The sequence below is a fragment of the Ammospiza caudacuta genome, chromosome 1, assembly GCF_027887145.1.
Source record: "Ammospiza caudacuta isolate bAmmCau1 chromosome 1, bAmmCau1.pri, whole genome shotgun sequence".
Classification (NCBI taxonomy): Eukaryota; Metazoa; Chordata; class Aves; order Passeriformes; family Passerellidae; genus Ammospiza; species Ammospiza caudacuta.
The window spans coordinates 69,828,306-69,842,739 of record NC_080593.1 but is presented as its reverse complement, the minus strand read 5'-3'; the positions used below and the strand labels follow the sequence as shown (position 1 = coordinate 69,842,739).

General features: G+C 41.1%; 1 protein-coding gene across 1 annotated transcript; it reads right to left on the bottom strand.

The window, feature by feature from the left end:
- Window positions 1–1,035: 1,035 nt before the first annotated feature.
- RPP40 (ribonuclease P/MRP subunit p40) lies at window positions 1,036–13,723 on the bottom strand. Its single transcript, XM_058810290.1, has 8 exons — window positions 13,546–13,723; window positions 11,466–11,610; window positions 10,507–10,575; window positions 8,447–8,542; window positions 7,181–7,306; window positions 3,807–4,005; window positions 2,747–2,881; window positions 1,036–2,018 (listed from the first exon to the last, which is right to left on the bottom strand). The coding sequence occupies exons 1-8, from the start codon at window positions 13,663–13,665 to the stop codon at window positions 1,820–1,822; spliced, it is 1,089 nt and encodes a 362-aa protein (XP_058666273.1). The 5' UTR covers window positions 13,666–13,723; the 3' UTR covers window positions 1,036–1,819.
- Between the last annotated feature and the right edge of the window lie 711 nt (window positions 13,724–14,434).

Below are 14,434 nucleotides of genomic sequence, written 5' to 3'. Positions count from 1 at the left end.
AATACTATGGGAAGCAAACCCACCCATAGAAGATTCTTACTTCTGGGTGGGTTTTTTCCCCCTCAAGCAGAATATTTTACACTTGGTTTTATGCCCGCATATACTGTTGAGGAAAAGGTTTTACTAGAATCTGGTAGAAAGATGATCACACTCACAGGGCCTGCAGTTAGTAGCTCTGAAGCTGCAAACTTCAATTTTTCATAAAAATGTAGGATTTTAAACTTTGTATTAGAATTTTTGCTACAGGTGTAACTTCCAGGATGTCTCAAGTAAAAACTTGATCTTCTGGTCAAGAGGAAAAAGGAAGATACTTCTCATTACCAGTTTCTTTTATCTAAGTCCATAATGCCTCAACAGACACTTTCAAAAGCAGACTTCAGTCAACACTTAAGCCCTTCACACTGATGCACAGTCATGAAACACAACCGTGTTAAGTATTCCCTAGTCATGTGCCAAGGCAAGAATTTTCCCAGACTCTTGTACCATTGTCTATTCAGTTTGGGATTGTGTGAGTCTGTGTCTGTACATGTAATTCTTGCTCCTGGCAGCCTACTAGAAACATCTCATGCAGCACAATTTTGAGAAATAACATCATGATTTAGAAAACTGCTGATTCTTTGGAGTTGTGATTGTAGGACACGTAGCAGAACTTGAGCAAAAGAGGGTTATGGGTAGTGGAGGGGTGTGCTAGACAAATACCACCTGGTAAATCATCCAGCAGGATCCTCCTCACTGAAGAGAAACAATAAACAGATAAAAGTAGAGCTTAGCTGCTTCCCACAGTCCTTCTGCTTTTCTGTGCCACTCATCCTGACATTTCCACTACAGCTTTTCCCCAGTTTCCAGTACCAATCTCTCACCCCATCAAGTGAACAACTTCAATTTTAGCACTGCATTGATACTTTAATGATACGTACCCACTCCTCAAAACAAACCCCAAATCCCACCTTCCCCAAACCACCATCCACCTTTCCATGGATTTCAACAAGAGTAATGTGGATTCTTTATGGCTGCCTATGCTCTCAGCATGACTCGTACTGTTAGTGAAACCTGCTTCACATTGAGTGCTTTGTGTGAGGGCACGTCCACAGCTTCCTTCCCAGAAACGTGTCTGCAGTAACATCGCAGCTCCATGGCTTGGCCTGGAAGCAGGAACCACACCCTCACTTTGAAAGTAGAGATTTGTGTGCCTGTGTGTAGGTCAGTTAAGAAAGGAAGCAGCAGACTTTTGCCTCACTGTCAGAAACATACTTCTTCTGGCAATCAACTGTGATCTGCAAAATCAGGGGGGCAAGTCAGTAAGCTTTCACTTTTTCCACATTTCATGGGTGCCTCTCCCAGTGCTACACACCTTCTCCTCACCTTTATTCTCCTACCCCCTACCAAATCAAGAAGAACACATCCACCCCTTTGGGTTCTTTGCTAGCATGTAGTCTGAAATACCTTTAACAGGGATATGAAGGATTTGCAGACCTTTCATGTAAAGAAATAAAACACTTAATCCCAAAATGAGCTTTCCTGACAAAAATTTTAGCTAGCAATCTGTAAAGCTAACTTTTAAATTCTAAATTTGCTCCTGGAAAAGAGGATTCCTGAGAAAAAGTCTCAAAAACTTAACTTTTCCTAAAAGCTGTGAAGTTTTTCAGATGGCATTGTATGACAGTGAAGAAACAAAAATCCATTCCTTCCATTGGCTACAAAAAACATGATCAGACTCTTAGTACTTAATCTGTTACATAACTACCTGTACAAAAAATATTTTATTAGTTTTCTGTCAGTAACAAGGGATTATTAGAGAACTTCTTCTGTGGACATAGCTTTATGGAGGACAATCATCATGAGTTCCTACAGCCATGTGAAGCCAGTAGTCCAGATTTCTAAAAATGACAAAGTTGTACAAGTTCTCTCCTCCTTTGTGGAAACCATGCTCACTTTCTCTCCAGGAAACAGGGCTGTCTGCAAAGCCATGCACAGTTAAGGTCAGCCAGTGTGCCAGTTTTGGCTCACCAAAATAGCAACTGCAAGCAAGAAGACAAGACAATCAGTGATTATAATGGAATAGGCAGCACATTCAAGTCTACACTATAAAGTAAAACAATTAAAGACACACTTCAGTGAAAAATTATTAACAGTTAAAAAGTTTAGTCCATAATAAATAAACTTGAAAGAAAATAGTCAGAACACATTAGGGAACAAAGTAAGATTGACTATCTATTACTCCTATCATAGTTTTATACATGGCAAATCTGCAAGTTGTAGCAATTAGAAAAAGTTCTAAGTTGCAAAGTAGCAGTTCTGACTTTCCTACAGCATGCACTGTCTTTCAGAAAATTGAAAATTTAATGAGAATAATTGCTATCAGGGAAGAAAAAAGACATTGAAGGAAGTAGTCTAAGGCTATGCTTGATACAAATACTTTTACCACCAGAGAGGAAATAGATTATGAACAATCAAAGCCAGATACTATCCACTCCGCATTCTAAAAATGTAGGAGTACCATACAGCCAGTTTCTTAAAAATTCAGATAAAAACCAAAGTCATGACTACATGGCTTTTTCAAATTCAAGGCATTCAAAATTGTCTATTGCATTTTATACTGATGTCAAGCTTCCAGTTAATTTCCTAATTAAAACAGAAGTCTATATTTATGTATTTTGCTATTTATTTACAACTGCAAAGTACTTAAAAGTGATTTCAAATAAGAAGTGTTTAAGTGCTATAGTAATGTGTTTCTGTCAATCCTTACCACAGCTGCTCCAATAACTGAATAATCTTCTCAGGAATTATAAAGCCTGTGATTGTGCACAAAAAAGCTTTTTCCACCACTGTGTTGGGCTCAGGACAGCAATAGGTTGATAAGAAGCTGGAGGATTTGTTGTCTCTGGAAGAAAAAACAATGAAGTAACTGAAATAAATATGCTTCAAATATTCTATAGGATGTCTTAGTAATCAGAACCTGTACCAAACAAGTAGGATCTATGTATATCATCTAAATCAATGCCAAATAATTAATAACCAAGCAACCAATACAAAAGATCTCATGGTGCTGTGGCTTAACCCTGTAAGCACCCAAACACCACACAGCTGCTCCCTCACCCACTCCCACCTGGAACCGAAAGGGTAATGAGAGAAAATACATGGGTTAAGATAACGACAATTTAATAAGCAGAGGAAAAGTTCCACACAAAGCAAAGCATGCAAAGGAACTCATTTATTACTTCCCATGGGCAAGCAGATGTGCAGCCATCTCCAGGAAGGCAGGGCTTCTAACTGACTTGGGGAGACAAAGCTGGAACTTGGAACATTTCCCACCCATCCTTGCCTCAGCTTTTGCTGCTGAGCATGTCACCATATCCCATGATGTGGGATATCCCTCTGTTCAGCTGGGGTCTGCTGTGCTGGCTGGCTTCTCTCCCAGCCTCCTTACTGGCAGGGCCATAGGAGAGACAGAAGGAGTGCACAGAGGAGACAGAGAGACTGTGCAAGCCCTACCCAACAATAGCCGAAACATCCCGTTACCAACATTCTTAATCACAGATCAAAGCACAGCACCACACCAGCTACTGTGAAGAAAATTAACTCTATCCCAGCCCAACCCAGTACATATTGGTACCCCTAAAATACAGGTAAAATCATTTAAGACTTACATAAACATTTAAACATTTAACTTACATTAACATTAACATAAAAGACTCTCACTTATTAAACAGTGTCTGTCTTAATTTTTATTTGACTATTTCTTAAAATAAATTGTGGTTTTCCTTACTTAAAACATTTTTAAAGATCAAACAAATTCAAGTACTTACAAGCTAACTTGATTCAAGACAGCCCCCAGCCATTCAAAGAGCTCCTCTGTACTGCAGAACTCCTCTGGCTTTCCTCGTAGATCATTACTTTGTAACACTGGACACTGCAAGTCCCTTAAGGTGCTGAATGTTATTTTTGGCTTCAGGGCCTGTATCTGGCTTTTTGAAAAGTATGACATCAATGTTGATCCCTCTGCACCTTAACAACACAGTACCACAAATAGCTGTTATGAAACTACTAAACAAAAGAAGCAGTGAATACGTGAAACATTTGTATATAAACAAAAAACGCAGTGTGAAACTGCTTGTGTGCTTTTAATCCATGGCAGAACCTTAGAATCTTCAGCTTCCTTATCCTCTTGGAAATAAAAGTTAGTGCAAGATTCAGCAACTTAATACAGCTCAGTAAATTTGCTATCTCACTACAAAGTGTTGATATGCCAATACAAAATTCAAGCAGAATTAACTGCATGAGTAATAAAATGAGCTTGTTAAAAAGATGAACTCAGAGTGTTCCTGAAAAGGAACAGATAAAATGGAGCAGGAATGTCACCTCAGAACAGCATTTTCCCTGAATAATGGAAAAGTGAACATGTGATTAGAGGCTTAAGAACAGATTTATCAATAATGTCAAGAGAAATTTCAGAATAATCTGGAGCATAAGGACTGAAGAGAGAAGAAAGAGGAGAGGGTAAAGAAATCAAAATACATCACCAATATCGCTTTACTAGAAGAATAAATTCACCCCTGCTCCCCTCTCCCTGATACCTCTTCACTGTAGTATGGCTGTAAGAATTAAATGTACCTTGATGGCCTTGTGGGAAAGCACTAGTAAGAGACCCAAAACAGCAGGTACCTAGACTGAAAAACTAACCTAAGGTGGCATATTTTAAATTCAGAGATATCACCAACTTGCTTTTGAAGCAGGGAGGTAATTGACATGGAATAAATTCTCCTAAATTTCAAATTCCAGATAATATGTGCTATTTCCAAGAAGTAACAATGGGTGTCTAGGAGACCAAGTAATAATGCCTTACTCATGAAAAGTCTAAAGTGCAGAGGAATATCTAGATACCACAGAAAAGGCATGTGTAAACAGCAGAAATTCAAGAACAGGGTCAGAAAATATGGACTGCCTAAAGTCTATCAGCCATATTTACATCATCAAAGACAATCATTTGGGGGAATAGAAAAAGGAGAGTTAAGCTCTTTTTTTGAGTCATTCTTCAAAAAAAGGTTGTTCCAAAGGGCACAGTGACAAAGACAGTCACTGAATTCTTCTTAATTTAGTATTTTTATAAAGACATATGTAAGTCTGAAGAGTGCCAGAAGAGATGACCTCCCTTACATTCTATTAGCACTTGTCAGCCTAACAGGTTCAAATAATGCATAATTTTGCCCTAGAATTCCTAGTAAAATATAGAAAATCATGCATTTTTCATGTCTGCTGCATGTGGGAGCCTCAGCTAGAGCCTTAAATGCAGGAAATCTCAAAGACTACAGTCAGACCCTAACAGAAGAATTCCTCTAGCTACAGCACAGCCTTCTATGTTAACAGCAACCAGGCACACCATCAAAGCTTTCCAGAGGCCATTGAATTTCATCCAATAAACACGTAAAATTGTGATAGAAATTACAGCAATAGGAAAAAGATTGTATTGCCTCTGTCATTAAAGACATGAGATGCTCCATATTTCCTTTTCCTGTTCTTCTTGGTGCCAAAACCACATTGGAGGAAAACTGGGTATGAAAACCAAAAATCCTGCAGTGCTGGCCATAGCAAGAAACACCAGATATCAGCAGGAAGGCTGAAAGCAGAACGTTCACAGAGGACACACATTCTCTTGACAAAACACAGCCCATTTTTTCCCTTACAGCAGAATCTACACAATGTCTCATATCTATTAATAAAAACCCATAAAAGTTTTATTTTTGTCAGTACTAAGGAACTAATAGTCTTTTGTGTGTTATGAGCACAAGATTCTTGCACAGAAAGGCATTCAGATTTAACTCTATATTCAGGAAATGATTGACCTGACCTGCTTTGGGGATGTAAGAAAGTGAGGGGAAAAAAAATTGCTATTCTTCCTGAATGCTGTTAGCACGGGCAGCAGCAAACATATGAAAAATAGTGGCCCTAGAGGCATTTTGCTCTCTGTCCAGGGTCAATAAATCCAAGCAAGCTGAGCGTGAAGATCTGCCACCTCAGTTGGATTTATGTCACCATTTATGGTAGCAAAAGCCTTCACTGTGACTCTTTCCTGAAGATTACAAGGACGGGAATTGCAAGCCTTTAAACAATTTCTGTATGACAAACAAGGAAGCATCCTTGTCATATGATTAGTACTTGGAAAGGGGGAGGGGAAGCATGAAGGAATAAAGTTAAACATGGGACACTCCTAAAGGAGCTTGTAAACAGCTTCTGTTTCTCAGATGAGTTAACTCCTTCCAAGGCTCAGACTTGACCTTAAAGAGCCAGGAAAAATGAATAATACAAAGAGGAGATGGGAAAGCATTCTCAGCAACCTTTCTAATACCCTTTCTCCCTAGTGTGGAGACTCAAAGCAAAACAACACCAAAAAGCTACACATCTGTGATGAAGAAAACCATGACACTTGCAGTTTTCATCAGTTCTATGCAAATGCTACATATCCCTTCATATAGCCTGCTCTGAGGTAATATAAACAACTGAGGACTTAAAAAAAATTCCCTCAGAGGAGGAAAAATACTTGAGTCCAGAAGAAAAAATAGTGTAATTGGAAAACAGTAGAAAAACAAATAGTAGAAGATTATTTGAAACAGTACAATTTCTTATAGCAACCTTTTACTTGGCTCCAATCTCAAACAAGCTTGAGAATAAAGTGATCAAACAGCACTCTGTATTTGGGCACATGATGTAAACAGGGAATCTGTACATGTCTTCTACTGAGGAAATCAGAGCTCCTCATCCTAAGTATGTAACTAGATACATAACTTATGTGTATTAATAAAAAAAAAAATACAAACCAAAAAAAGAATATTGATAATGGTTACGTATGTCACAAATTTATAAACAAGAGGCAGCACCATCAAACAGGCAGTTTTGCCACAAGGCCTGGGCAACACAGAGAAAGGAAATGAAGCAACTAATATATCTCCTATGAATCACTGTTGTGCCCCTGAACTGAGATGTTCTGTGCACAGGAAGTAACACCCACCCCACCCCAAACAAATAAACAAAACAAACAAAAAATCCCACCCATACACTTTTCAATCCAACTTTTTCCTCCACTGAAAATGCATTTGTACAATCACTAGAAAAAAACCCCAGTAAACTAAAAATATTTGGACTTCACGTCAGCTGCGTTTTAGTTTTGCTTTTGGTTCTTATTTACCTGTATTATACCAAGCCAGTAGGAAGTCAAATTCTAAAGGTTTCTTTTCTTTCAAGGCCCAAAGCACTCTGTTATGTTTCTTGCTCTCAGGGTGAAAGCCAGCATCAGTCAAGTCAACAGTGATAACTGCAGAAAATACACAATAGCTATTGGTACCCAAGTAAAAAAGAAATTATTATTAAATTAGAAGAGCACAAAGAAACCAAAGAACATTAAACTTCCTCTTTACATTTGCAGAACCTTTACAAACTATTTGATTATGCAAATATGACTCCCCGTTATTTAAATAAATATTCACCTCCTGCAGGCCTTATTTTGATATAATCTGGAACTGCTTCCTCATGACTAGAGGGACAGATTCCTCTTGAAATGGCATTGACAGAAGTCCCTGAACAGTGCCTTAAAAATATGTTGCTAATCAGGCAAGCTATTAGCAGTAAAAAACCCCCTATAATTTCTAACAACAAGTCTGTCATGTATACAGAGTAACACTTTTTCAATAGGTTGGTTTTTTCCTAGGTGAATTGTCCCATGCATAATTTATATTTATTTTTCAAATGGAAATTTCATTATATATTTTGATGATCAGAATGGTAAAATTATGTCCCATTTTGCCAAAATACTTACTAGAGGTAACAAGTTTCCCCTCCTAAAGTTTTTATGTAACTATACCAATCAACTGCTGCAAGTTCCAATTCATTTGAGATGGCACAGTGTTCATGTTTGGGTTTTTTTATTTCCTAAAAAGACAAATTAATAAAATTCACACTCAAGATGTCTCCTCTGCAGCTGTTAAAAAATATGTTTTTCAAGTACTTGGTACATAGAGATTACCATTTTAGATGTGTGAAACATAGAACAATTCTGCCTTTTAAGCATGCAGCCTTGTGTGAGGCTTTTCACTGATTTTGTACAGTGTGCACATTTTAAACACCTCCTTAATCAGTTAAAATTTTCTAACTTATATCAGAAGGTATAGACACCATGCAGAGTATGCAAAAATTCTTAAGTACTACATCACTGCAGTAGAAAGAGCACAATGAGAACCCTTGAAATTAAAATTTTTATAGAGTACTGAAAAGGTGTTGTGTTTGTGTCCTTAAAGCTGCTTTACTACTTGGAGAAAAAGTACTTTCTCTCTTCAGGCAGTCCTTGTATTTGCATCTGGTAAAATATAACCTAGACAACAACCAATTGTAGTGAAAGGGAGGTTTCAACAGCCAACAAGGTGCTTCTTAAATAAGCCCCGTTTAAATAAATACTTACTGTATCGCATGACTTTTTTGCCTGAATACCGAGAAGGGCGACCTTGCAGTCCAAGTTCCTCATAAGTGTCCTTATCCACTGACAGAATTAGTTTACCTATAAACAAACCAAGTTTTAATATAAATAGTCTTCTACTTGGTTCTCTTTGAAGTCTTTTGAGAACTGTACACCTTTTACAACGTTAGCTTTGGATCAATGGTATTGCTAATGTAATGCAGACTCCTTAGTTCCAGTTAAATGGATTACCAGATTAATCCTTAAAAAAAAAAGGTTATAACTCAATTATTCTTTTTTATCAAAGAGGTCTTGTGAACTAGAGTAAGAAAAGCATAATATTATTCCTGAGATAGTCATAGCTTTTTTACTGTACTACTCAGTTCATTGTCTTCATCTTTCCTCCACTCATCCTCTAGCACTTGCTGTGTCATTAGCTGAGCACTACATTGCACAAGGGCCTGCTTTAGTAAACATTCATGCTCAACATGCACTGCTCAACTAAATAAACAAAAGCAGTTCCTCATGTCCAGTGGGACTACTCACACTGAGTAAACTACGCCTGCTAGCGATGAGCTGATCCGTGCTGGAACAACTCTGCTTCTGTGCTCATAACCTAGATCTGGCTGCTGCTGCTTGGTACAGAGCTTCACACAGCAGCTCTCTCCAGCACAGTCCTTGGGTTCCACTGCACAAGGAACAGCACAGAACACAAACAAGTAACGCTGCAGAGGAAGAGTTCAGACAGTGACATCACCAGGAACTGCAACACTGCCTCTGCAATAATTGTGCACAGCTTGTAACATTTGTATCACACAAACTACATCACTATCCACTTTGCCAGGACTGTGCTAACAGACATATAAAAGAATTCTTCTGAACAATCTGAATTTACTCATGCCCTCATGGGCACCTGTCATATTACAGCTTCTTAGGCTGGAAGGCAGATAGACCAGTTTGTATTTCTATTATATCTTGTGTACTGTTAAACAGAAAGAAGACTATGTAATTGAAGGTCAAAATAGCTTCATTTTCTCACCTGAGATGTGGGACATTTTATGTCTTCTCATAAAACTGTGATGCAATTGAAACAGACTTTTAACATGTTACATAGTTCTCAGCAGAATCATTAAACGGTTTGGGTTGGAAGGGACAGTGAAGATCATCCAAATCCATCCCCCCTGCCATGGGCAGACACACCTTCCAGGTTGCCCAAAGCCCCATCCAGCCTGGTCTTGAACACTTGCAGGGATGGGGCACCCACAACTTCTATAAGCAACCTGTTCCAGGGCCTCACTACCCTCACAGTAAGGACCTTTTTCCTAATATCCAGTTGAAACCTTCCCTCCTCCAGTTTGAAACCATTCCCCCACATCCTACAACTACATGACCAGCGAAAAATTTCCTCTGTGGTTCTCTTCACTTTAGGTACAGGCAGGTGCTCTGATTCTCCCAGAGTTTTCTCCATGCTAAACAACCCCAGCTCTCTCAGCCTGTTTTCTTAGGAGAGGTGATCCAGCTCTGTGAGTATCTTTGTGATCTCCTCTGGACCTGTTCCAGCAGGTCCGTGTCCTTCCTGCGCTGGGGACCCAGAGCTGAATGAAGTACCCAAGGTGGGGTGTCATGAGAACAAACACTTTAAATTTTATAAGTGTTCCTAAGCAGTGCTGATAACTTTCATTTTTGGTACAAATTCTTTAAGACCAGTAGGAAACATGAAATTGGAATGCAATGTTTTTACAAAGATTGCAATCTTTGTAAAGATTGCAAAGCAATTATGTAGCAATTGCAATTATGGTTGAAGCATTGACAATGTGACTATACATAAGTGAAGTTCTTTTATTGTTTTTTAACTTCCTTCAGATGAAATAAATAATTTAACAGCATGAATGAAAAAAAAGAGCTAAAATTAGTATTTTTTCCAATTCACACGTATTTCTAACAAAGTTGGCAGTACAGTAAGCATTATTTTCCAGCTGACATCATTCCAAATAAAAAGAAACAACCAGAAACAACCCAGACCACAATTGACATGAGTTACTGAAACCAAAACAAGTCTCCCATACCATTTGGTAGCAGAGCTGCAGTATTATCTTGATCAATTTTTGTCTTATAGGTAAGTGCGTAGCATGAACCTTTAACAGTAAAGCAGAAAAACATGAGATTACACAGCCTGTAAAGACAGACATGGCAAGATAAACAATTCACTGCAAGACAACCAAACATGACAAACAAACACTATCTGAATCACTCTTGTGTTTTCATCCACTAACTTTCTTCCACCTTCTCAAGCAAAATGGCATTGTTATTAATTTTATAAACCCTGTTCTGGCAATATTTTAAAGGGCCTATAATAGGGATAATGTTCATAATATGCCCCTATATGAAAACATCTTCTTTCCTTCCACCTGTGACTCTCCCCAGTCATCAAATGGAAAACACAATTGTTTCCCAGACGTATTTTTATTACCAGTTCACACAAAGACAAGGTGGCTGGGCAGAGGCTGTGTCTTTCTTTGCATCCTCTTTGCTCTTACTGGGTAAGGATGAGCTGTCACAGCTCTCTCAGTGAAATATAAAAAATAAGGAAGCATATTCATATTTTTCTCTGGCCTGCTGTGGAACACAGCTCAGCACAGCTCTGTGTTGAAGTATGAAGGAACAAGAGAGGGAAAAGAAAGATATCTACAAGAATCTGATAAAAGTGAGGTGTAGCAGAAACAGGTGTGAGGATACATGGAAACCCTCTCGATAGCTGGCTTTCAGAATTGAGGTGGAATAGAGAGAAATTTACAAGGAAAAATCACAGGAGTTTTGGACCCAGTGGGCACCAACAAACGTTGTCACACATGACAAAGCAGAAAAAAGCATATGAACAAATTCATGAAGAATTTGCTTAGTATTTTTCCTTTCCTTCCTTTAAAACACTTTTCAGAATAAATACTAATAAGACTATTAAAATTCTGCTGTGCTATAAAAAAAGTACATTATGGCCACATTTGTTCTGTTCAGATTTCCTCCTTACCTTTCTTCACGAAAGCATCAATGAATTCATGAGCGACCAATTCATGAATGGGTAAATTCCTCACCAGGTAGTACTCTCCAAAATCTGCAATTGCGCTTTTCAGCACTTCAGGTAGCAGCCCACATTCCGGGATCAAAAAAGACACCTATTAGGAACATATTTGTAATGTAAATCCTATCCTAAAACCCGTCCTGAATAAAACCCCAACCAAACAAAACAACAGGAAATAGAAAAGAAAACCTCTACTTTTCAAAGATGTATCAGTATGTTATGTCAAAATGAGATGGAAAAAAAAGTAATATCAGGCTACTGTCTTCAAAATGTATCAATTTTCACAGTCTCTAGGTACACTAAATACATTATTTGGTGGTTTGGGGTTTGGTTTCTTGTTTTGTGGGGCTTTTTTTCCCTTTTTTTTAAACTATACAATAGCATTTGATGTATTATGTAAAGATATGATCTTACACAGCATGAGTTAACAGAAGATCTCGTTTCACATCATTACACATTTTATCTTGGTGTCGCAATGGGACACCTCCTTCAGCCCTTGCTGGAGCACTTGTTGAAGCAGCTGTAACTGAAAATGTAGCCTGAGCATTTCTGTAATCTTAGCGGAAAAGCAAAGACCAAAGTAGAATCTTCAAATTACCTTTTGCTTAAAAGCTTCCCCATATATTTTCCAAAGACCAAGAGAACCCTGAAGTCTGGCAGACCAGGGAAAACAAGGTAATATTTGGCAAGTATTACATGGCAAGTATGAAGCTTCCCAGGCAGCACAAAGGTCTCTTTCCTTGCTCCCCCCACTGCTCCTCAAAAAACTTCTTTCCCAAAGCTCTTGGAGAACAGGTGTGTATCTCCCTTAGCACACGTGTTCAAGACAAGTAAGGACTGACAAACGAGCTGCCTTCCACACCTGTAGAAAGTTTCTGATTAGCTGCTAAAAATGTCTCAGTCAGAAACAGCTAACAATTAGCTCAGAGAGTTACAGGGTATGAGAAGGGGGTTATGAGACAGGGTCCTGCCTGATTGCTGCAAAATGTGGAATACTACAAATCTTCTTAAGGAAGGATGTTCTTTGATGTTTGGCCTTTGTACACTTTCAAGCCTAATCAACAAGAAGGGAGATTTAATCCATGAAACAAGAGCACAGCTAATAAGCTTTAAGTGAAGCCCAGGTCTCTTTGTTAACGTTTAGGGCTGGACGTGTTTCAGTGATCTCAGACCTAGGGTGAGCTTAACAAAGCTCGGGAGAAGCATGTACCACTGACAGCAGGCAGAAAGAACACAGCATTCAGAGGCCACAAAGACATTTGGCAGAGCTCCCAAAAGAAGTAAGAAACTTAATAAACCCAGCAATTCTGCTGAATCAGCTCTGAGAGGATAAAAGGCAATTGCGGCAGGTGGAGAACACGGCCACCGACTGCAGAAACCCCCTGACTCCTAAGCAGAGAAAGACTGAGCATGTGGATTAATTAGCATGAGAGACTCATCAACCAACAGAAGACAAAATACCAATTTATAAGAGAACTATGTAACTTGTAGCCAATGAACTCTAATTTCTTTGTTTGCTAAAATGTATAAACAGTGAGAAGTTTTGATAGCTGGTGTACTTGACTTGTGGAAACCTCCGCCTTGCGCCCTGCCGGAGTAAACGATATCTCCTTTCTAAACCGGACCCTGAGCCTGTGTTTAGAGAGATCCTTAACTGGCACCACCTCTGCTCCTTCTGCCCGCCCGCTCCCTCGCTCCTGGAGGAAGGAAGGAGTTTGTTTCTCCCATGCTGAGCGACACCACGAACAATAAACGGTGCGAATTTGCTTTTTGTTTTTTCCTCTCCCCAAAAATGAGGCGCGCAGGCAAGGATGGAGGAGTCCCCACAGAACACCGAGTCCGGCGCGAGGGGGGCACCGGCAACGCTGCCCTGGAGCGGCCGACAGGCAGAACGCCCGGGACGGGCGGCGTGGGCAGCTCCGACCCGACCCTTCCCTTCCCTTCCCTTCCCTTCCCTTCCCTTCCCTTCCCTTCCCGCCTCCCTGAGGGGGTCCCGCCGAGGCCCGGGCCCCGCGCTCGCGCCACTCACGCGGCAGCTGTAGGCGTGGTCCCGCACGTGCGCCGCGTGCCGCGAGCGCGGGTGGCGCGCGTGGCCGCGCTCGCACACCAGCAGGTGCCGCGGCGCGCGCCCGAGCTGCGCCGGCAGCATCCCGGATCCCGCCCGCCTTCCTCTTCCTCCTCCTCCTCCTCCTTTGACGCCGGCCGGGAGCCGCCACACGCGGCGGGGAGGGCCGGGAAGGGGCCGTGCCGTGAGGTCACGTCCGCCGGCTCCGGAGGCGCTTCCGCTGTGGTGGTTGCGGTGCCGCTGCTGTCGGTGTCTCCGGTGCCCGGCCCAGTGCCGGTGGCCGCTCCGGGCTCTCGGTCCCTGCGGGCTCTGAGCAGCCCCGGCACGGATCGGACACCGCCCCCGCACGGGCTGGGTATGCATCCGCTGGGTGCGCGGTGGTTCAGTGCCCGGAGGGAGCTGGAGAGGGACATTTTCCAAGAGCCTGGAGTGACAGGACAAGGGGCAATGGCTTCAAACTGAAAGAGCGTAGGGTTAGATTAGATATTAAGATAAAATTCTTTACTGTGAGGGTGCTAAGGCACTGGAACAGGTTGCCCAGAGAAGCTGTGGATGCCCCATCCTTGGGAGTGTTCAAAGCCAGGTTGGACAGAGCTTTGAGCAGCCTGGTGTAGTGGAAGGTGTGTAGAGGGGATGGAGCTAGATGAGCGTTGCTGTCCCTTCCAACCCCAGCGTTCCCTGCCTCCCGAGTAGCCCCGCAGGCTGGGCCAGGCACGGGGGCTGCACTGCCGGGGCCCTCTCGGGACGCTCTGCTTGGATGGGCCGGCACCGCACAGGAGCCACGGAGCGCGACCCGGCCTCGGCTGGGCTCTGTTGTCTCACCTCCTTCTGTACCATGTATACCTCACACAAA